Here is a 19,869-nt window from a genome sequence, read left to right as displayed (position 1 = left end):
TTGTAAAATAAAGTCTTCCCTTTATTTCAAATCAACCCACTCCCAAGTTAGTGCCGCGAGTTGAGATCAGAGGCCCTACGCCCACCGGGGCGGGGTGGGGGTGGGGGTGCTCGTGTCCCTCAGGGCTGGCCCCTGGTGGCCAAGGACGAGGGGCCCCTGGCTGGCCAGCCCCGGGCCCTGGCCGTCTCCTGGGCTACGGGCTACGGGCATGAGGACGAGGCGGGCCGGGGGGCGGTCCTGTCTGGGGTGTCCGTGGCCAGGGCCGTGGTTAGCGGGGGCAGCCCCGTCAGGCTGGGTTAGTGGGGTCTTCTCCGGCAGCCGGGGAAGGAGCTGCAGAGACAGACAGAGAGGGCGCTGGGGGTGGCGGGAAGGCCACCCGGCCCAGCGCAGGGAGGAGGGCGGGGCGGCTCCCAGGGCCGGGGGTCACTCTCGCTCACCGGGGAGGGGGCACCGGCTCCCGTCTGGCGTGGAGAAGAGGCTCAGATAGAGGACTGCCACTGCACGAAGCGCTTGGATTCCTGGGGGGTTTGGGGTCAGAGGAGGGCATGACATGGGAATCTGGCTTGGTAGTGTGGGCCCCAGCCTCCTCCCTCAGAGCAGGAGTCCCCGCCCCCAGCCTCCTCCCTCAGAGCAGGAGTCCCCGCCCCCAACCTCCTCCCTCAGACCAGGAGTCCCCGCCCCCAACCTCCTCCCTCAAACCAGGAGTCCCCGCCCCCAACCTCCTCCCTCAGACCAGGAGTCCAGGCCCCAACCTCCTCCCTCAGACCAGGAGTCCAGGCCCCCAGCCTCCTCCCTCAGACCAGGAGTCCAGGCCCCAACCTCCTCCCTCAGACCAGGAGTCCCCGCCCCCAACCCTCCTCCCTCAGACCAGGAGTCCAGGCCCCCAGCCTCCTCCTTCAGACCCAGGAGTCCAGCCCCTCCTCCCTCAGACCCATGAGTTCAGACCCCCAGGCCCTCCTCCCTCAGACCCAGGAGTCCAGTACCTGAGGGTTGAAAGGATCGTCATCGTCTGTGTCATCATAGTCATCACTGGGGGGTTGTGGGGGGTGGGTGGCGGAGAAGGAGGATGGGTAATGCATCAGGAGGCTCTCCCCCCAACAGGACACCCCCACCCCCCGCCTTGTGGCCTCCTCCCACCTCCTCGGCCCCCCCTGACCTGGGTGGAAACAGGGCCCAGGCGCGGGGCAGGCTGCAGAGGGCGGTGGCCAGGGCCCCAGCGGACAGGAGGGAGAAGAGCAGCAGGAAGAGCAGGCCCTCGAGGGCGTCTTCGCACAGGCCCCGCAGGGCGGCGCTGTAGTCCTGGGGAGGGGGGAGGCCATCAGCGGACAAGGCCCCCTCTCTCGCCCCTTCCCCCCACCAATCAGACTGCCCCCACGCCAGCTGTGCCCTGCTGGACAAGTCACTCAGCTTCTCTGTGCCTCAGTTTCCTCCCTGTCCTGGCACACGGGAAGCTTTTGGCGCACAGTAGGTGCTGCAGTCACTGTCATCACACCCACAGGTGGGACCTCAAATCTGGGCCTTTTGCTGGTCACTGAGAACCCTCTTCCCCCCCCCCCCCCACCTACTAGATGCCAGTAGCACCGCCCTAGTTGTGACAACCAAACACGCCCCCACGCACTGCCCCGTGTCCCCTGGGCCAAGTGTTCCCTGAGCCAGGTCGCTGGCCTGAGCTGCAGCAGACCCCCAGGGTTGGGGGCGGGGTGACAGTGGGTGAACATGCAGGGGGCAGCAGTGACAGGACCGGTGACCCCCTGGCTGGGGGGCTATGGGAAGGGGAAGGAGAGGGGCAAGGGCCTGGTGCCAGGACCCTGCCTCCGTGGGGTACAGGGCCAGCTCTGTGACCTGGGGTGACCCAGCCCTGTGTAGCTGATCACCCAAGTCTGCAAGACAGACAATAACAGCAGTTTCTTCCTTATGGCATTACTAAGAGGGCTCCAGGGCCCGGTGAGTCACCACCCCAAAAATAGCCCAGAGCCCCCACTTAGTGAAGCCCACGGGCATGCGGGGGACGGCTGATTTTCTTCTCCTGCACCCTCACAACCGCCCCGCCAAGCGGGTCCCCACGCCCTCATCTCACAGGCGAGGAGGCCTCCGGAGATTCAGGGGGTGCGCTTGCCGGGGACCACGCCGCCCACATGGGAGCCCAGACTGGAAGGAGTCTGGGACCCCGGGCTCCCCCTCTCCTGGGTGTCCTGCCCATCCTGCCTCGGCCGGATGACAGCATGCGCCACACGGGAGCTTGGCAGGGATTCAGCCTGAATCCCAGCCCTGTAAGTGAGGAAACTGAGGCACAGAGAAGTCGGTGACTTGCCTGAGCTCCAGAGCTAGGGCTGGACCAAGGCCATCTCCCTCCAGGCAGACAGGGAGACAGGGAGAGAGGGAGGGATGGAGGGAGGGAGGGGAGGACAGGGAGGAGAGTGCGTGGACTGGAGGGGGAAGCAGGGGATGAGGACAGAGCAGGGATGAGGGGTGGGGAGAGAGGGAGGAGGGCAGGAAGTAAGGAAGGATTCTAGAGGACAGATGGACAGATGGTTAATGGGTAGAGACTAGTATGTGATATATAAACAATAGATTGTCAGATAAGGGGATTTCTGGGGGCGGGGCAATGGGAAAAGACTGGCAGGGTGGGGGCGGGAGGAGGCCCTTCAGGGGCCAGGCAGAGAGAGCTGTGGGGGGGGTCAGGGGTCACCTTGTGCAAGCCTCGACAGTGCAGTAGTGCCACCAGCTGGTGGAAGTTGCCTTCCGTCACATTCAAGGTCTCCTCCAAGGACAGCAGAGGTTTCTGCGGTGGGAAGGGGTTGTTGTCCCACCCAGAACCTTGGCCGGGGCCCCGCCCACCTCTTCAGACACCGCCCACACAGACAGACCACGCCCCTTCGCCCAGGCCACGCCCACTGACCCAACACTCCGGGCCCGGCCCATCTCTTCAGACACCGCCCACACAGACAGACCACGCCCCTTCGCCCAGGCCACGCCCACTAACCCAACCCTCCGGGCCCTGCCCATCTCTTCAGACACCGCCCACACAGACAGACCACGCCCGCCATTGAGGCCACGCCCACACCTCAAGACCACGCCCGGACCATTAATTCCCACGCCCCACCCACAGCCACAACCCACCGAACTTTCCTCGGGCCCCGCCCATATCTAAGGGACACGCCCACCGACCAGCCCTTTCAGGGAGCCCTTCCCACAGGTCAGGACCACGCCCACCGATCGACTCTCCCGACCACGCCCACATCCTGGCCACGCCCACCAAACGTGCTCTTTCGGTACCCCAGCCCTTTCTGTGGCCCCGCCCATACCTCAGGGCCACGCCCACCGATCCGTCCTTTAGGAGGGCCCCGCCCACACCCACAGATCTGGCCCCGCCCTTTCCCTGGGAGCCGGGTGTAGGCGCAGCGCCCACCTGCGCGGAAGGGAACTGGGGCACAGCTTCCCGCTCCAGACCCTGCAGCTGGGAGTGGATGTTGGCCAGAGCTCGCTGGGACAGGGTCAGCCTCTGCGGGGACACAGGGAGGGAGGGAGGAGGACACCGTGGTCCGCGCCCCCAGCCCGCTCCTCCCTCGCGACACAGGACTGGGGTTCCTGGCGCCTTCATCCTCCCCCGGGACCCCGAAGACCAGGCCCCAGCACCACCCTCTCCACCCAGTCCCTGGCCGCAGCCCTCACCTGTTGAAAGGGGCTGGAGATGGCCTGGTTGCAGAGGAAATAATAGCTCAGGATGTCTGAGGCGGGAGGAAAGAGGGGAGGCCATGAGCTGGGTGGGCCCCCACCCCCCAGCTCAGGACCCCCCTGAGCTCCCAGTGGCCTGGCATTCGGAGACCGGCCTCGCCCAGTCCCTAAAAACAACACGCTGGTCTCCACCCTCCACCTGCTGCTGAGGCCCTGGCTGGACCACACTGTGCACCCCCAGTTTCTCCATCCCTCAGGCCCCGCCCCCTCCTGAGCCCAGCATCTTCATCCCTTGTCTTCTCCAGCCCACCCTGGGGGTGCTGAGAGCGTCAGGGACCGGACCGGCCTGGCTGACAGCGTGGCACCCCCATTCCACCCTACCCCACCCCACCCCACCCCAGGCAGGACGGGACACAGCGGCCAGAGCATCCAGGGGGTGCACTGGACCACTGGGGTCACCTGAGTCGAGCCCAGTCTCCTCTTGCGTCAGGTTCAGGATGTAGGTGTCGGGACTAGAGCAGAAGTCGCTGAGGCCCTGAGAGAGGCAGCAGGAAAGCGGGCTCAGAGCAGAAGCTGCCCCAATGCCACACCCCCAGGGACTCAGTGACCCCAGCCTCCTCCCTCAGACCAGGAGTCCAGGCCCCCAGCCTCCTCCCTCAGACCAGGAGTCCAGGCCCCCAGGACCTAGAAAACTAGCCCCTTAACCTCAGAACCTGTGACCCTGCCCCCACCGGCCCCAGGGTCCGGGAGTCCGGCCTCTGCACTCACCACGGCGGTAGCTGCCTCCAGGCCCAGGGAGCCCCAGCTCAGGACAAGGACCACCAGGCTCATCACCGTCATCCTGGGGGCGGGGGGAGGGATTGGACGGGGGGGGGGGGTTCTGAATCTCTCCACCTGGCCTCTCCCCTTTCCCCACCCCGAATCCCATCACAGCTCTACCCCCGACCTCTGGAGCCTGGAGGATCAGAATCAGGGGCAGAGAAGTTGGAGGGGTGGGTGGACCTGTGGTTGTTGATGTCAGACTGAACATCTGGTCCCTGACCAGGGGACGGGGGGCAGTGAGAAGGGCCCAGGCCGGCAGGATCCAGCCCAGCTCTGCCCCATCCTCTGGGGCCCTGAGGGGACTCCTGCCCACCACTGGGCCCCATTTCCCGGCTGTGAATTTTGCTGGGACCCCGCCGTCCCCAAGCTCTCCCTTGGTTAGCCACCTGCCCCCCAGATTGCTCCTCCCAGGAGTTGAGATGGCTCCAGGTCTGAAATCACCTCCAGGTTTCTCTCTGGGGATGGGGTTTGTGGTGGTGGTAGTGTGTGTGTGTGTGTGGGGGGGGGGGGGGGGGGGTTAGCACTGGAGGTTGGGCAGCAAGCATGACGGCCATCTGGGGGGCCCAATCCATGCCCTGGCCGACCAGGGCCAGGTTTTACCATCTCCAAGCCCCTGGGGGAGAGTGGAGACCCCGTGGGAACCAGCACAGCCTTCTCCCCACTCGGGGCACCAGCCCAGGGGCAGGCAGGTGGCGAGGGCTCCCCCAAACGGCACAGGCTGACTCTGTGCTTCCCCCACACTAGGGGTTCCGTGCTTCCCCCACAAGGCGGCCTGTTTGCATGCCGGCCCACCCCTCCTGGCGGCTCCAGGTCTGGTTTCAGCCCTGCCCTGGAACTCCATGGAAGTCATGGGGGCTCATGGGATGCAGGAAGGAGCCTGTGGGAGCCCCCACCGGTGGTCCCCCCTCACTCAAGAGCGCAGAGGGGTGGAGCTCTGCCCCCAGCGCTGGGACAGGAGCCCACGAAGGCGCCAGGACTCACACGATCACCAGCCACTTGCTCTGCTTGGCCAGGCCCAGGAGGGTGAAGAGGCAGACCAGCAACTCCAGCAGCAGGAGGAGGACGTAGGCCAGCCACCTGGGGGGAGACAGGGGGAGGGGGTGCAGCTGAGGAAGCAAATCCAGCCTTCCCGCCCCAGGCCCAGGCCCCGGGCCCGGCAGGAGGCCACGGCTCCCCCACGCCATCACCAGGTCTCCAGGCCACGGCCCAGCTCCTCCGTGAAATGGGTGCACGGGAGGCGGGCCACCCTCGCCTTCTCTCAAGAGCACAGGTCCTGGGGTCAGGGCCCTGGGACCATGGGGACCACGCAGGAGCTCGGTGAGCTGTGACCCTGCACGTGTGACTGGGCCCCGATGCCCAGCCCCGACCCTGCCTCCTGTTTATTGCACAGCCTAAGGCCATGGTGTCTGCGGGCAGACTGCCCAGGCCTCCACTCCTTAGCTGTGTGAGACGTGGCCTCAGTAACTCTGCCTCCTGTGCCTCCGTTTCCCCGCCTGGAACGGGGGAAGAGAGACAACAGCACCTGCTTCCAAAGATTCCATGAACCTGGCCAGCATGGCTAGGTGGTTGAGCATCAACCTATGAACCAGGAGGTCACGGTTCGATTCCCGGTCAGGGCACAGGCCCGGGTTGCGGGCTCGATCCCCCGTGTGGGGTGTGCAGGAGGCAGCCGATCCATGATTCTCGCTTTCATTGATGTTTCTCTCTCTCTCTTCCTCTCTGAAATCAATAAAAATATATTTAAAAAGAAAAGGTTGCTGTGAGGCTAATGAGAGAGAACCGTAAATCGCTCAGAAGGGGGCCGGTCACGTGGGCACAGCTAACTATCCGCTTGCACGTGGATAAGGGAACTTCAGATGTTACTTAATCATTCAGTGTCAGCGGATAATAATTCACTGACGAGAGGAGAACGCACGTGAGGCCAGGGCACAGAGCCTTGCAAGTGCTGGATAAACAGCATGTTCTCAGGCCCTCCCCCGCTCCCCGACAAAGCTGTGCAGGGGTTGGAGTACCCGAGTGGCCCCAGGTGACCTCAGGCCCTCGCTCTCCACGTCCCCGCTGCCAGCTCCTGCCACCGGCTCCGCTCCCACGTCCTCCCTCCGTGGGCAGACGGCCAACCTGCACTCAGCGGCGGGAGCACCTGCCGTCCGTCCGTGAACTCTGAGAACCCAGCCAGCAAACCTCCCCCCTCCAGGCCGAGATCCTTCCAGGAAACTGACTAAAGTGCCAGGCACTCGGGTTGCTGCGTCCAGAAGGTATTTCCTGGGCTGGTTGGGTCCGCCTCCCCCTGTCCTGTGTGCAGGGCCACCCCCAGGCACCTGGAAGGGGCTGAGGCCAGCCTGTGCGGCCCCTGGCTCAGCCACCACGCAGGGCCTGGACTCTCGGGGACCCGGGTCTGTCCGACGGCCCACGGGTGCCCTCCTCTGGGTCTGCTCCTGCCCTGGCTGCCTCCATCCGCAGCACAGAACCCGGGGCCTGGTCTCCCATCTCTGCCCGCATACCTGGGCCCTGCCCCCAGAATGTGTCTTCTTTAAAAAAAATTTTTTTTTTGCCGTAACCAGTTTGGCTCAGTGGATAGAACGTCGGCCTGCGGACTGAAGGGTCCCAGGTTCGATTCCGGTCAAGGGCATGTACCTGGGTTGCGGGCACATACCCAGTAGGGGGTGTGTGGGAGGCAGCTGATCGGTGTTTCTCTCTTATCAATGTTTCTAACTATCTCTCTCCCTTCCTCTCTGTAAAAAATCAATAAAATATATTTAAAAAAAATTTTTTTTTAGAATTGATTTCAGAGAGGAAGGGAGAGGGAGAGAGAGAGAGAAACATCAATGATGAGAGAGAATCATGGATCGGCTGCCTCCTGCACACCCCACACTGGGGATCAAGCTCACAACCCGGGCACGTGCCCTGACCGGGATCGAACCATGACCCCTTGGTTCATAGGTCGACGCTCAACCACTGAACCACACCGGCCAGGTGAGGGGGTCTTTTTTGGATGAATGAGAGAAATTAACTCTTAGTGGACGAAGTAACTGGCACTTCATCATGGGGGCTGCCGGGGAGGGTGGCTGTCCCAGATGTTGGCCTAACCTGTTCCCTCCTCCCCTTCAAATGTCACCTCCTCAGCGTGGTCTTCCAGGTCTCCCCACTCAGACCGTCAGCTTGAGTCCTCAGCCCGCTGCCTCTCTCTCTCTTTTTTTAAAAAAATATATCTTATTGATTTTTTACAGAGAGGAAGGGAGAGGGATAGAGAGCCAGAAACATCGATGAGAGAGAAACATTGATCAGCTGCCTCCTGCACACCCCCTACTGGGGATGTGCATGCAACCAAGGTACATGCCCTTGACCAGAATCGAACCCGGGACCCTTCAGTCCGCAGGCTGACGCTCTACCCACTGAGCCAAACCGGTTAGGGCCCGCCTCCTCTCTTGCTTAATTTCCTCCAGCGCTCTTTCCACCCACCAAGTACGACAGTCAGTTAAGGGGAGACGGCAGGAATCGCTCTCTGCTTTAGTCATGGTTCTCTCTTACAAAAACCCACACTTTACAAACACCTGGATAGTGTGAGCTCGTCGCTGTTGTACGTTTGATCCTCAGCAATCCAATAAGGGGGGAGGGGGACTATTCATCATTCCCATTTCACAGATGGGGACGCTGAGGCTCAGAGCTGGAGAGGACTGGCTTGAGGTCACGTGGTTCGGGAGTGGCCGTCTGGCTTCCAGCACAGGTTCCTAACCACGTGGGCTGCCCTCTCTCTCACCAGAAGGTGCTAAATCAGGATTTGCCGAATGGAGACGGGTGTCAGGTGGATGGCTGAGCGAGTGAACCAATTAAATGGGCTGGTCCGGAAAGGAGCGGGTGCAACAGTGAATGAATGAATGCATGGGGGAGTGAAGCAATGAAGGAATGAGTGAGTGAATGGAGGGACTGGCCCTAGCCGGCATGGCTCAGTGGATAGAGCGTCGGCCTGTGGACTCAAGGGTCCCGGGTGTGATTCAGGTCTAGGGCTCATGCCCAGGTTGCAGGCTTGGTCCCCAAGAGGGGGTGTGCAGGAGGCAGCCGATCAATGATTCTCTCTCATCATTGATGTTTCTATCTCTCTCTCCCTCTCCCTTCCTCTCTGAAATCAATAAAAAAAATAAATGGAGGGACTGGTAAACGGATGAATACTTGGGCACGCATGTGGGCATTCCTTGGGTGTGGGCATCCCTCGGTCTATCTCCCCACAGCCGTTCTCACCTTGTCACTGCTGACAGGGGACGGGTCTCCCTGGCTGTGGGCCCGTCCTGCCCACCGTGGGATGTTAAACAAGCAGCATCCTGGGCCTCCACCCACCAGATGCCCACTTGTGCCAACCAACCGTGTCTCCATGGCCCGCTGCCCGCCGGGGCACTAGCACCAGGTGAGAGCCCTGCCACCCACCTGTACTCCTCCACGAAGACAACGTCCTCGGCCACCTGCCGGGGGCTCAGGGGCACGCCCTGCCAGAAGGCCAGCCCCTGGAGCTGCTGGGCCACGGCCTCCGCCTGCCGCCGAGCCCCCCGGGTGGCGGCCACCAGCTCCGTGCGCTGTGCGAACACCTCCTCCAGGGTGGTCAGCTCTGTCCGCACCGCCTCGCCCAGCCTCTCCACCGTCTCCGACACCTGGGTGCAGGGGTGGGGCCGGGTGAGGGGAGGGACACCTGGGTGCAGGGGTGAGGCCGGGTGAGGGGAGGGACACCTGGGTGCAGGGGTGGGGCCGGGTGAGGGGAGGGACACCTGGGTGCAGGGGTGAGGCCGGGTGAGGGGAGGGACACCTGGGTGCAGGGGTGGGGCCGGGTGAGGGGAGGGACACCTGGGTGCAGGGGTGGTGCCGGGTCAGGGGAGGGCGTGCTCAGGGGGCCCAGGGGTGGGGGGCGGGCATGTGAAGTAGGAATGCAAACTTGGGGGGTCTCAGTGTTGAGCCCCAGGGACCAGATCAGGGACAAGCAATGGCTGGTGAGGTAGGAACGTGCAATGAGCACTGGCTGGTGTCTGGGATCTGGGGCGACTGTGATTGAGGAAGGGCTAGACGGGGCTCTCCAGTCTGTGCATGGAGCTCTGTGGCCCCGGTGGGTCGGGAGCTCTGGGGGGCCATGGCTTGAGCCCCAGGGCCCGGAAGGAGAAGTCAGTGTGGGGGTCCCAGGTGTGACGTCCACACCTGCCTCTCTGAGTCTGCGGTCCCATCTGGGTTCCATGGTCCAGGGTCTGCCCGGGACAGGAATCTGAGGTGTGAGGTCAGGCTGGTCTCATCCTAGCACTGGGAGGGGAGTGGGGCCCCTGGTCTGGTTATTGGGGCTCACCACTGGGGTCCCTACGTTTGCATTTGGGCCGAGAATCAGGTCTGGATTTGGCCTGGGAGCGGGAGCCGGCAGGTGGGGTGGGGGGTCCCTGGTGTTTGGTCTGGGGCCTGGGCCGGGTGTGAGTGTGGGGTCTAGTGTGTGGGTGCCAAAGAGTCACGTGTGTGGCCCCGATTTGCACAGTCAGGGTGGGCGCGGCTGTAGGTTGGAGTCTGGAATTCTGAGCCCGGAGCTCTCTGCATTTCAGGTCTGGGGTCGGCTCTGAGTTCGGATTCCGCTGCCGGGCCCCCTCACCAGGTAGTCGATGGCGCTGAGCGTGTGGTTGGCCTGCAGCAGCGCCGAGCTGAGCTGGGCCACCCCGTCGCTGGTCTCGCTGTTGCCATAGAAACCGATGCCAATGCCCGCGCTATGAGAAGGAGCGATGGGAAATCACAAGGGGTCCGGGACCCCAGGGACCGGTCCTCACACACCCAATCCCGCCCCCCCCCCACCCCCCACCCTCCCCACACACCGATTGGTCCAGCCCACCGTGGGAAAAGAACGTCTCCAGCCCGGTTGCCACGGCAACGGGAAGGCTTCCCACCCCCGGCCCGAGGGACGTCATTGTGATGCTAATGGTAGGTGGGGTGGCGAGGGGAGGGGGCCCCAGATTTAACTCGCAGGGCACCGGCACCACCGGAGCGGAACCCCGTCACGCCCAGCCACCCCTTCCCCTCCCCCCCGCCCCCCACACACCCGTGACAGCTGCTCCCGCCCCCACCCTCTCCATCCTTTCCCACGCACCCAGGGTCCTCAGCACCTGTCCCTCCGCCGTCCAGCCGGCCCCTCCCGCTCAGCCTGGGGGTTTCCTGGGGGACCCCAGGCCACCCCCCACCCCGGGAACCAAGCTTCTGCCCAGCCGGGAGCCAAGCGAGGGAATGTGGGCCGCCGGGCCGGGCGCCCCCGCCCCTCCGCGGCCAACACAGAGCCCCATTGTGGGCCGGCATCGGGGCCCATCCCCCGCACCCCAGAGTCCCTCCGTGGCGGGCCAGGGCCAGACCGAGGCGGGGGAGCCGGCCGCCCTCCCTCTTCCCAGGCTCGCAGCCCAGCCCGCCCCCTGTCACTCCTCCCGCCACCCCCACCCCCACCCCCAAACCCCTGGGACCCAGCGCCCCCGCCCCCGCCCATTGTTCCCGGCCCACAAAGCTGCCCTTGTCCCGGGCCGCGGGCTGGCCGTGTCTCTCCCCCACCGGGCCTTTGTCCGCCTCCCTGTCCACCCCCCTCAGGGGCGCCCCCAGAGCTTGGACGCAGGCCACCCAGCCGCCTCCCCCACATCCACCCCCCCCCCCCAGCCCCCAAAACAGACTCTGTCCCTGCAGGACCAAGAGGCAGAGCCCGGCCAGGACGGGGGGGGGGGGGGTGGGGGGGGGGTGGGAGTCCGGCTTCCGGGACACTCCCCCGGGTCGGATCCGGGCTAGCCTCCAGGGGCCCTAATCTGGGGGACAGGACAGCTGTCCGGCCCCGTGGGGGTGGCCCTGCCACCGGCTGAGCGCCCGGCTGGCCCCTGCGGTATATGGGGTGTCAAGCGCTCCTCTTCTCGCTCCCCTGGGGCTGGCCCTGAAGAAGGCCCCGGACTCCCAAGGGTTTGCCGCTTGGGCCAAGTGGCCTTGAGATGTAGCCTGGTTCTCGCTCCCTCTTTCTTTCTTTCTTTTTTAAAATTTAGTCCTCACCCGAGGATATTTTCCCCACTGATTTTTAGAGAGAGTGGAAGAGAGAGGAATATCGTTGTGAGAGAAACACATGGATTGGTTGCCTCCTGCAGGAGCCGGACGAGGGTCTGGGCCAGGGAGGAGCCTGCAACTGAGGTATCTGCCCTGGACCGAAATCGAACCCGGGACCCTTTGTCCCGCAGGCCCTCGCTCTATCCACTGAGCCACACCGGCCAGGGCTGAGCGGGACCCGCTTAGGTCTGGGCCAGGAGGGGGTGGTCTGGGCTCAGCCTAGCGTTGTCTGTCTCTGGGACCAGAACATCAGCGCCACGAGGGCAGCGACCTGGCCAGGCTTGCTCAGTGCCTCCTGGCACATAGTAGGTCCTAAGGAGTGGCGGCTGCATGAATGAGTTCATGGACGACGTCGCTGGTGAACATTAACCGCGTACAGCTGCGAGCTGGATATGGTACCTTCTCCCATTCAATGTTTCCACGAGGAGGTGGGTGTTGCCATGATACCCATTTTAGAGATGTGGAAACTGAGGCGGGGAGGGGCTAGGTCACTCCCCCAGGCGGCACAGCCATTAAGGGGCAGAGCCGCCAAACCCAGGCAGCCTGACCGCCCAGCTCTGATCCCCGACCTCATCCTGCCAGGCCGGCTGCCCTGGGAAAGGCGCGGCCCCTGAGCCTCAGCCTCTCCATCCATTCAATGGGGACAGTGCTGCCTGCCGCTGAGGAGGTGGGGGGGTTGGAGGTCGCCAGCGGAAGCCTGACAGACAGCTTGGGGAGCCCGTTCCCTGCCCCCACCCGCCCTGGGGCCCCATTACCAGCTGACGAGAAGGGCAGCTATGCAGCTCCAGGTGACGCAGCCTCCCCCGGGCGGGGGGCTCTTGGTGCCGGGGGGCTCGGGGGGCCGGCAGCAGCAGACACGGATGAGGTAGGCAGCGATGAGGATGAGGCTGAGGCCCAGACCCAGGCCGGCCAAGGCCGCCACCAGCAGCAGGGCCTGGGGAAGGGGCGACGTCAGTGGAGGAGGATGGGGTCCCCAGTCCCCCAGGTTGGCAGCTGGGCTCTGTCATTGGGGAACCGGGTCCCTGGAGGGAGGCTCACGTCCTGGGTTCCAGCTCTGCTCTGCCCACTGAGGCTGTGTGACGCTGGGCAGGCGCCCTCCCCTCTCTGAGCCTCAGCTTCCTCCTCCACCAGGTAGTTGGATGGAGCATCTCCCAGGGCCCGACCCGGGACTGTGGGATGGGGGTGGGTGGGGCACCTGTTCCTGGAGATGAGTGAGGCTGAGGGGGGGAGGCTGGGGGGAGGCCTTCTCCTCCCTCATTCCTGCTGGTGGTCCCCACTCACGGCTCGCTCTCTGTGCCCAGCTGCTGAGCTCTGCACACCCGCCACGGGTGAGTCTGTCACCCAGGACGCAGGGGTGCGTGTGTGTGCAAGACTGAGAGAGAGGCTGGGAGGCCAGAGTGAAGACAGCAGGGAGCAGGGGGCAGGCAGACTCAGGGGGAGAGAGAGAGAGAGAGAGACTCAGAGACGGACGAGACAGACAGAGGGAGACAGGTGGAGGCTGAGCCAAGGCTGGAGGCCAGAGGCAGGCGGGAACGCGTGTGCGAGGTGGGAAAGCCTCGCGGAGGAACGGGCTGCTCCACGGGGCGGGGTTCTGTGTGGAGGCTCTGTGGACCTGTCACCGTCACAGACGCCCAGAGTGGGGCAGGGGTTCGCCTGGGGCCACACAGCACGGGAGGCACAGCACCGGGAGCGGAGTCAGGCTTCTGGGCTCAGTGAGGCTGTTCCCCCTGAAGCAGGCCTCTGCCTTTGTCCTCGCTGCGTGTGTGTGCGTGTGCGTGTGCGTGTGTGTGTGCACGCGCATGTGTGACAGTGTGGGGGTGCTTGTGTTTCTGACTGTTATGGGTGTGACTGAGTTGATCTGTCACGAGCTAATAATACACCTAAGTGTGTGTGCGTGTGTGTGTGTGGGGGGGAGGGCTGAGAGCGTGTGTGCACCTTCAGGTGTGAGAGTGATCTGCGGGCGCCCGTGTGCTGCTGGCACAATTCTTTGAGTGTAAGTGGGTCTCAGGTGGAGCGTGTGAGAGAGAGAGAGTGTGTGAGTAGGGGGTGTGTGATGTGTAAATATGAACATGAGTGTGCGAATGTATGTGTGAGTGTGTGAAGGCGCATGTGTGTGACTGAGTGCAAGTATGTGTGGATATGTGAGTTTGTGAGAGTGTGTATGTGCGTGTACATGTCAGTGTGGGTATGGGAGTGTATAGGTGTGTGTGTGTAGATGTCAATGTGCGTGCATGTGAGTGCATGTGTGTGGGTGTGTATGTGTGTACATGTAAGTGTGAAAACGTTTGTGCATGTAGGAGTGTGTGTGCATCTGAGTGAGCGTGAGTGAACATCTGTATGTGTGTGTCTGAGTGTATGTGTGTGTGTGTCTGAGTGTATGTGTGTGTGTGTGTCTGTGTGTGTGTGTCAGTGTGTGAGTGTCTGAGTGTGTGTGTGTCTGAGTGTGTGTGTATGTGAGTGTGTGTGTGTGTCTGAGTGTGTGTGTGTGTCTGAGTGTGTGTGTGTCTGAGTGTGTGTGTGTGTCTGAGTGTATGTGTGTGTGCCTGAGTGTGTGTGTATGTGAGTGTGTGTGTCTGTGTCTGAGTGTGTGTGTCTCTGTGTGTGTGTGAGTGTGTGTGTCTGAATGTGTGTATGTGTGTGTGTGTCTGAGTGTGTGTGTCTGTGTGAGTGTGTGTGTCTGAGTGTATGTGTGTCAGTGTGTGTGTGTCTGAGTGTGTGTGTGTCAGTGCGTGTGTCTGAGTGTCTGAGTGTGTGTGTGTGTGTCTGTGTCTGAGTGTGTGTCTGAGTGTGTGTGTGTCTGAGTGTGTGTGTGTGTGTCCCCAGCTCGGTGTCACCCGCCCCTGACTGTCCCAGCCGTGCCATTGCGGTGACCCCCCTGGGGGCAGAGCCCCCCCCCCCCGCACGTGGCTCTGTGCCTGGGTCCCAGGGCTGCCCCCCTCTGTGTGGGGGCTGAGCCTCCTGAGTGCGTCAGGCGGTACCCGGTCCTCCCGCGCGTGGCCGTGGCCGTGTGGGCCCCGCGTGGGAAGGTCTCCCTGGCCGGGGGCAGCGTGGGGAGAGCGGAGGTTGTGATTGTGTAACCGGGGGGAGGCCGTGGGAGAGGGGCTGCCTCCGTGCGCTGGGGGTGCGGTGGGGGTGCGGTGGGGGCGCGGTGGGGGTGCGGTGGGGGTGCGGTGGGGGCGCGGTGGGGGCGCGGTGGGGGTGCGGTGGGGGCGCGGTGGGGGTGCGGTGGGGGTGCGGTGGGGGCGCGGTGGGGGCGCGGTGGGGGTGCGGTGGGGGTGCGGGGGGGGTGCGCTGGGGGTGCGGTGGGGGTGCGGGGGGGAGCGGGCGCCAGCGGCACAGGGAGGAGGCTGGGCCGCCGGCCCTGACCCAAATAGCTCAGAGCACAGCACATCCTCCGCCCGCGTTCTGGGACCCCCCCCCCCCCCCCACGGAGCTCTCAGTTCCCGGCCCAAGTCTCCCGAGCTTCCCAGAACAGAACCGGGGGTCTGGACCCAGCACGCAGGGCCCAGGACCCGTCCCGCCGGCCAGCCCCCACCCTCCGCCTGCAGCTCGGCGAGCTGGCTCCCTAATCCCAAGTCCAGGGCTTGCCTGAAACTGGGTCAGGGGACAGTCCTCGGGCCCGATGGGCGCTGGGCCCCCTTTCCCAGGGACCTGGGGTTCCCTAAGCCGCCCACCCCAGCCACCTCCTCCGGACCCTGTCTGTCCTCCCCAAACCACACGCACCCCCAGCTGCTCACCCACCCTCGCCCTCCAGCGCCCCGACCCCCCTCCCAGCCTCCTCCTCCAACACCCCCACCTCATTTCCCAGCCCAGCCCTCACCCCCTCACCCCCTCTCCCCATTCCAGGTCTCAGTCCTGTCCCAGAACCAGAACCGGGCACCCCCAGCCTCTCCCCTCCCCGCCATCACCAGCGCCCCTCTCCCGGCCCCACCTCCACGACTCTCCATCCCACGAGGGAGGGGTGACTTGTAGGGCGCCGGCCCCCCACCCCCAGGCAGCTCCCAGACCCTGGAGTCTCAGGGACCCCCATCCCCTTCCTCCTCGGGGACTCAGGGGTCCGGACCCCAAGCCCCCCGTTATGTAAGCAGCGGTGGGGGGGTCTGGTCCCCCCAGCGCCCGTCCCAGGGGAACCTCCAGGAATTGGGGCTCCACACGCCTCCTCCCTCAGACACCCCGAAGTCGGGGCCCAGCCTCCAGCGCCCGAGAGAGAGCCCAGGGGGGTCTGTCACCCTGGCCCCTTCGCCCCCAGGACCCCAACAGCTGCCCTCTCCCCCCAGCCCCGCGCCCCGCGCCCCGCGCCCCGCGCCCCGGCTCCCACCTGCTGGTATCCCTGCTCCCGGGGCGCGAAGTCGCTGGGCACCGGGCGGAGCTGGAAGTCGGCGCGGGGCAGCTGGTGGAGCAGATGCACCCAGGCCGAGGGGCGGTAGCCCGGGGGCGCCCCCATGGCCCCCGGGAGGGCGTGCGGGGCTGAGGCCGGGCCGCGGGAGCCTCGCTGGCGGAGCGGGGCGCAGGCGGCGCGGGGTCTGGCGGGGCTCCGGGGAGCGGGGCCCGGAGGAGGGAGGGGGCGGGGGGCGGGGACTGGGGGGAGGGGAGGGAGGGAGGCGCGCGGGGCGGGCTCGGTGCTGCCCCTGGCGGCCGCGGGGGGCACTGCGGCGCCGTGGTGGGGGGGCCCCCAGCTTTCCTTCCCCTCCGAGAGGGCGCCCACCTCCGGCCGCGCAGGTACCTGGACATCCCCGCCCCTAGAAGCCGCCCCTGCTATGGTGTCAGCTAGGACAGGGGGATCCCCTTGCCTTTTTTTTTTTTTTTTTAATATATTTTATTGATTTTTTACAGAGAGGAAGGGAGAGGGATAGAGAGTTAGAAACATCGATGAGAGAGAAACATCGATCAGCTGCCTTCTGCACACTCCCCACTGGGGATGTGCCCGCAACCAAGGTACACGCCCTTGACCGGAATCGAACCCGGGACCCTTCAGTCCGCAGGCCGACGCTCTATCCACTGAGCCAAACCGGTTTTGGCTTCTTTCTCTTTTTTTAAAAAAATTCTCACCTGAGGATATTTTCCCACTGATTTTTTAAAAATATATATTTTATTGATTTTTTACAGCGAGGAAGGGAGAGGGATAGAGAGTTAGAAACATCGATGAGAGAGAAACATCGATCAGCTGCCTCCTGCACACCCCCCACTGGGGATGTGCCCGCAACCCAGGTGCATGCCCTTGACCGGAATCGAACCTAGGACCCTTGAGTCTGTAGGCTGATGCTCTATCCACTGAGCCACACCAGTCCGGGCTCCCATTGATTTTTAGAGAGAGTGGAAGGGAGAGGGGGGAGGGAGGGCGAGGAGGGAGGGAGGGAGACGGAGAGAAGAACATGGATATGAGAGAGACACATGGATGGGTTGCCTCTTGCACTCGCCCAGGGCCCGGGCCAGGAAGGAGTCTGCAACCCAGGGAGGTGCCCTTGACCGGAATCGAACCCGCGACCCTGCAGTCCGCAGGCTGACGCTCTATCCACTGAGCCACACCAGCGAGGGCTCCTGCATTCCACCTTCATAAGGTCCCTCCTGGTGGGGAAGAACCTCTCCAAGGGATCACTCCGTGTGTACAGGCCTCTCCCGGCCCCTCGCCACTCAGGTGGCCGTTTATAGCCACCACCTAGGTGGAGCCTCACAGGGTCCCACGGAGGCCGCTCTGGTCCATGGGAAACAGAGGTCCTTGGAGGGGAACCTGCACCTTGGAGGTCATCACCCAGGCAGTCACAGTTGGAGCTAAAACTGAGGTCCCCCGAAATCTGCCCCAGGACTCTACCCCCCACCCCCACATGGAGCAGGGCTAGGCTTTGTACTTGAGGTCCCCACGCCAGGTGTCCCTTGTGGAGAACAAGATGGGCGAGAGGAAGAAGGGGAGGGTCGTACCCCACCTGTCTCATTCCAATATTTTTCCCAGGTTGGGGAGAAGGGCTGGGGGTGTTGCCTGTGCCATTACCAGAGAGAAAAAATGACGGTGGTGATGATGGTGATAATGGTGATAATGGGGATGATGGGGATGTTGGTGATGATGGTGATGTTGGTGATGATGGTGATGATGATGGTGATGGTGATAATGGGGATGATGGGGATGTTGATAATGATGGTGATATTGGTGATGATGGTGATGTTGGTGATGATGATGGTGATGGTGATAATGGGTGTGATGGGGATGTTGATAATGATGGTGATATTGGTGATGATGGTGATGTTGGTGATGATGATGGTGATGGTGATAATGGGGATGATGGGGATGTTGATAATGATGGTAATATTGGTGATGATGACGGTGATGGTGATAATGGGGATGATGGGGATGTTGATAATGATGGTGATATTGGTGATGATGGTGATGATGGTGATGTTGGTGGTGATGATGGTGATGGTGATAATGGGGATGATGGGGATGTTGATAATGATGGTGGTATTGGTGATGATGGTGATGTTGGTGGTGATGATGGTGATGGTGATAATGGGGATGATGGGGATGTTGATAATGATGGTGATGTTGGTGATGATGGTGATGTTGGTGATGTTGGTGGTGATGATGGTGATGGTGATAATGGGGATGATGGGGATGTTGATAATGATGGTGGTATTGGTGATGATGGTGATGTTGGTGATGATGATGGTGATGGTGATAATGGGGATGATGGGGATGTTGATAATGATGGTGGTATTGGTGATGATGGTGATGTTGGTGATGATGATGGTGATGGTGATAATGGGGATGATGGTGGTGATGATGATGATGGTGATGTTGGTGATGATGGTGATGTTGATGATGATGGTGATGATGATGGTGATGGTGATAATGGGGATGATGGGGATGTTGATAATGATGGTGATGTTGGTGATGATGGTGATGTTCATGGTGATGATGATGGTGATGGTGATAATGGGTGTGATGGGGATGTTGATAATGATGGTGATGTTGGTGATGATGGTGATGGTGAGGATGGTGATAATAATGATGGTGTTATGATGGTGATGGTGAGGAGGATAATGGTGGAGGTGATGGTGAGGATGGTGATGATGATGGTGAGGATGAAGACATGTGCCCTGACCGGGAATCAAACCGGTGACCTCCTGGTTCATTGGTAGATGCTCAACCACTGAGCCAAGCTGACCAGGTTGAAATTAAAACTTTTTTTAACTCAAAAGTGAGGATAGCTGCCTACACACACACACACACACACACACACACACACACACACACACACACAAACACCTCCCTTCCACTCCCCTCAGAAAAAGGCTTGCATTGACTGAATCTCTCTCTCTCTCTCTCTCTCTCTCTCTCTCTCTCTCTCTCTCTCTCTCTCTCTCTCTCTCCCCTTCACTCCGGCTCTTTCTCCCGTGTCCAGCTCTCTGTCTCTCACACAGGGTCTGGGTCCCAGGTGCCTGCAGCCTGGCGTTTTAGAGAACTGCTTTATCTTGCACTGAGTAAGCCCAGGACATCCATCCTCGTGAATGGGAGACCTGAGCTGCTGCCTGGTAGCAATGTGCTGGCTTGGCCTCCTCCTGCCCTTGTCCACCCTGGACCTGTTTCTCCTGGGGAGACAGGTGGTGATCCAGGGTGGTCTTCGAGCTTTTATTCCTAGGGGTTTCCCTGAATACCTTCCCGACACCATCTCAAGCTCCAGGGGTGCTCATTCAGGACGCGGGTGCCTGAGAACCCCCCTGCCTCCGCCCCCCAGGAGGACGGCTCAGAGCACATGGCGGTTGCTATTTAATCCCAGCCAAGGCTGGCCATATGGGCAGAGGGACGCGGCATCGCCAGATGTTTCCATTTTCCAAGAGAAGACAGAAACCTGGATATTTTTAAAAGCAAAATCCCTCCCCTTTTAAATGTTAAAACTGATTCGAATGGGAAAAGATGTTGTGTGGGCCAAATAAAACCTGCCCGTGGGCTGGAGCTGGCTGCGTTGTAAGCTCTGGTCGAAGCAGACGCCGCTGAGCAGCACCAGCATGGAAGGGGCGAGCGGAGGGAGGCGGGGGGGGGGGGAGCCCCAAAGGGACTGCGAAGGAGCAGCCAGGGAGGTGGGAAGGGAGCCAGAGAGAGGCGGCCATGCCGCCTCCTCCAGGAAGGCTCCCTGGCCAAACTCTCTGGACGGAAGACCGGGGCAGGTCCTGGCTCAAGGGCTCAGCATGGCCTCCCACGACCGTGAAGTGGCTGTGAGTGCATGTATTATGAGCACACGTAGATACCGTTCTCGGACATGCAGAACTCACCGATGGCGGCAACGTCTTCAGAGCAGTGGCTCCCCC

General features: G+C 62.4%; 1 protein-coding gene across 4 annotated transcripts; it reads right to left on the bottom strand.

Moving 5' to 3' along the window:
- Positions 1-16,104, bottom strand: TTYH1 (tweety family member 1). 4 transcript variants are annotated; one of them, XM_081107142.1, is made up of 14 exons: positions 15,890-16,103; positions 12,327-12,505; positions 10,106-10,217; positions 8,917-9,137; positions 5,479-5,574; positions 4,444-4,516; positions 4,135-4,210; positions 3,673-3,728; positions 3,410-3,502; positions 2,690-2,782; positions 1,157-1,299; positions 984-1,029; positions 438-518; positions 1-330 (listed from the first exon to the last, which is right to left on the bottom strand). In XM_081107142.1, the coding sequence occupies exons 1-13, from the start codon at positions 16,013-16,015 to the stop codon at positions 480-482; spliced, it is 1,353 nt and encodes a 450-aa protein (XP_080963268.1). In that variant the 5' UTR covers positions 16,016-16,103; the 3' UTR covers positions 1-330; positions 438-479. The 4 variants fall into 4 exon arrangements, with proteins under 4 accessions (XP_080963268.1, XP_080963267.1, XP_080963270.1 ...); XM_081107141.1 differs by lacking the exon at positions 984-1,029 and having other exon boundaries at positions 15,890-16,104; XM_081107144.1 differs by lacking the exons at positions 12,327-12,505; positions 15,890-16,103 and adding an exon at positions 10,595-10,812.
- Between the last annotated feature and the right edge of the window lie 3,765 nt (positions 16,105-19,869).

This window comes from Myotis nattereri, assembly GCF_964212035.1.
Source record: "Myotis nattereri genome assembly, chromosome: 15".
Taxonomy (NCBI): Eukaryota; Metazoa; Chordata; class Mammalia; order Chiroptera; family Vespertilionidae; genus Myotis; species Myotis nattereri.
This window is presented reverse-complemented; position numbering and strand designations above follow the sequence as displayed.

Bases quoted from the DNA above. Each gene is read 5' to 3' on its own strand.
- TTYH1 (XM_081107141.1), bottom strand. From the start codon at position 16,015: ATGGGGGCGCCCCCGGGCTACCGCCCCTCGGCCTGGGTGCATCTGCTC. The intron at 4,517-5,478 runs GTGAGTCCTGGC...CCCCGCCCCCAG, and splicing joins AGCAAGTGGCTGGTGATCGT to GATGACGGTGATGAGCCTGG. The intron at 4,211-4,443 runs GTGAGTGCAGAG...TGCCTCTCTCAG, and splicing joins TGGAGGCAGCTACCGCCGTG to GGCCTCAGCGACTTCTGCTC.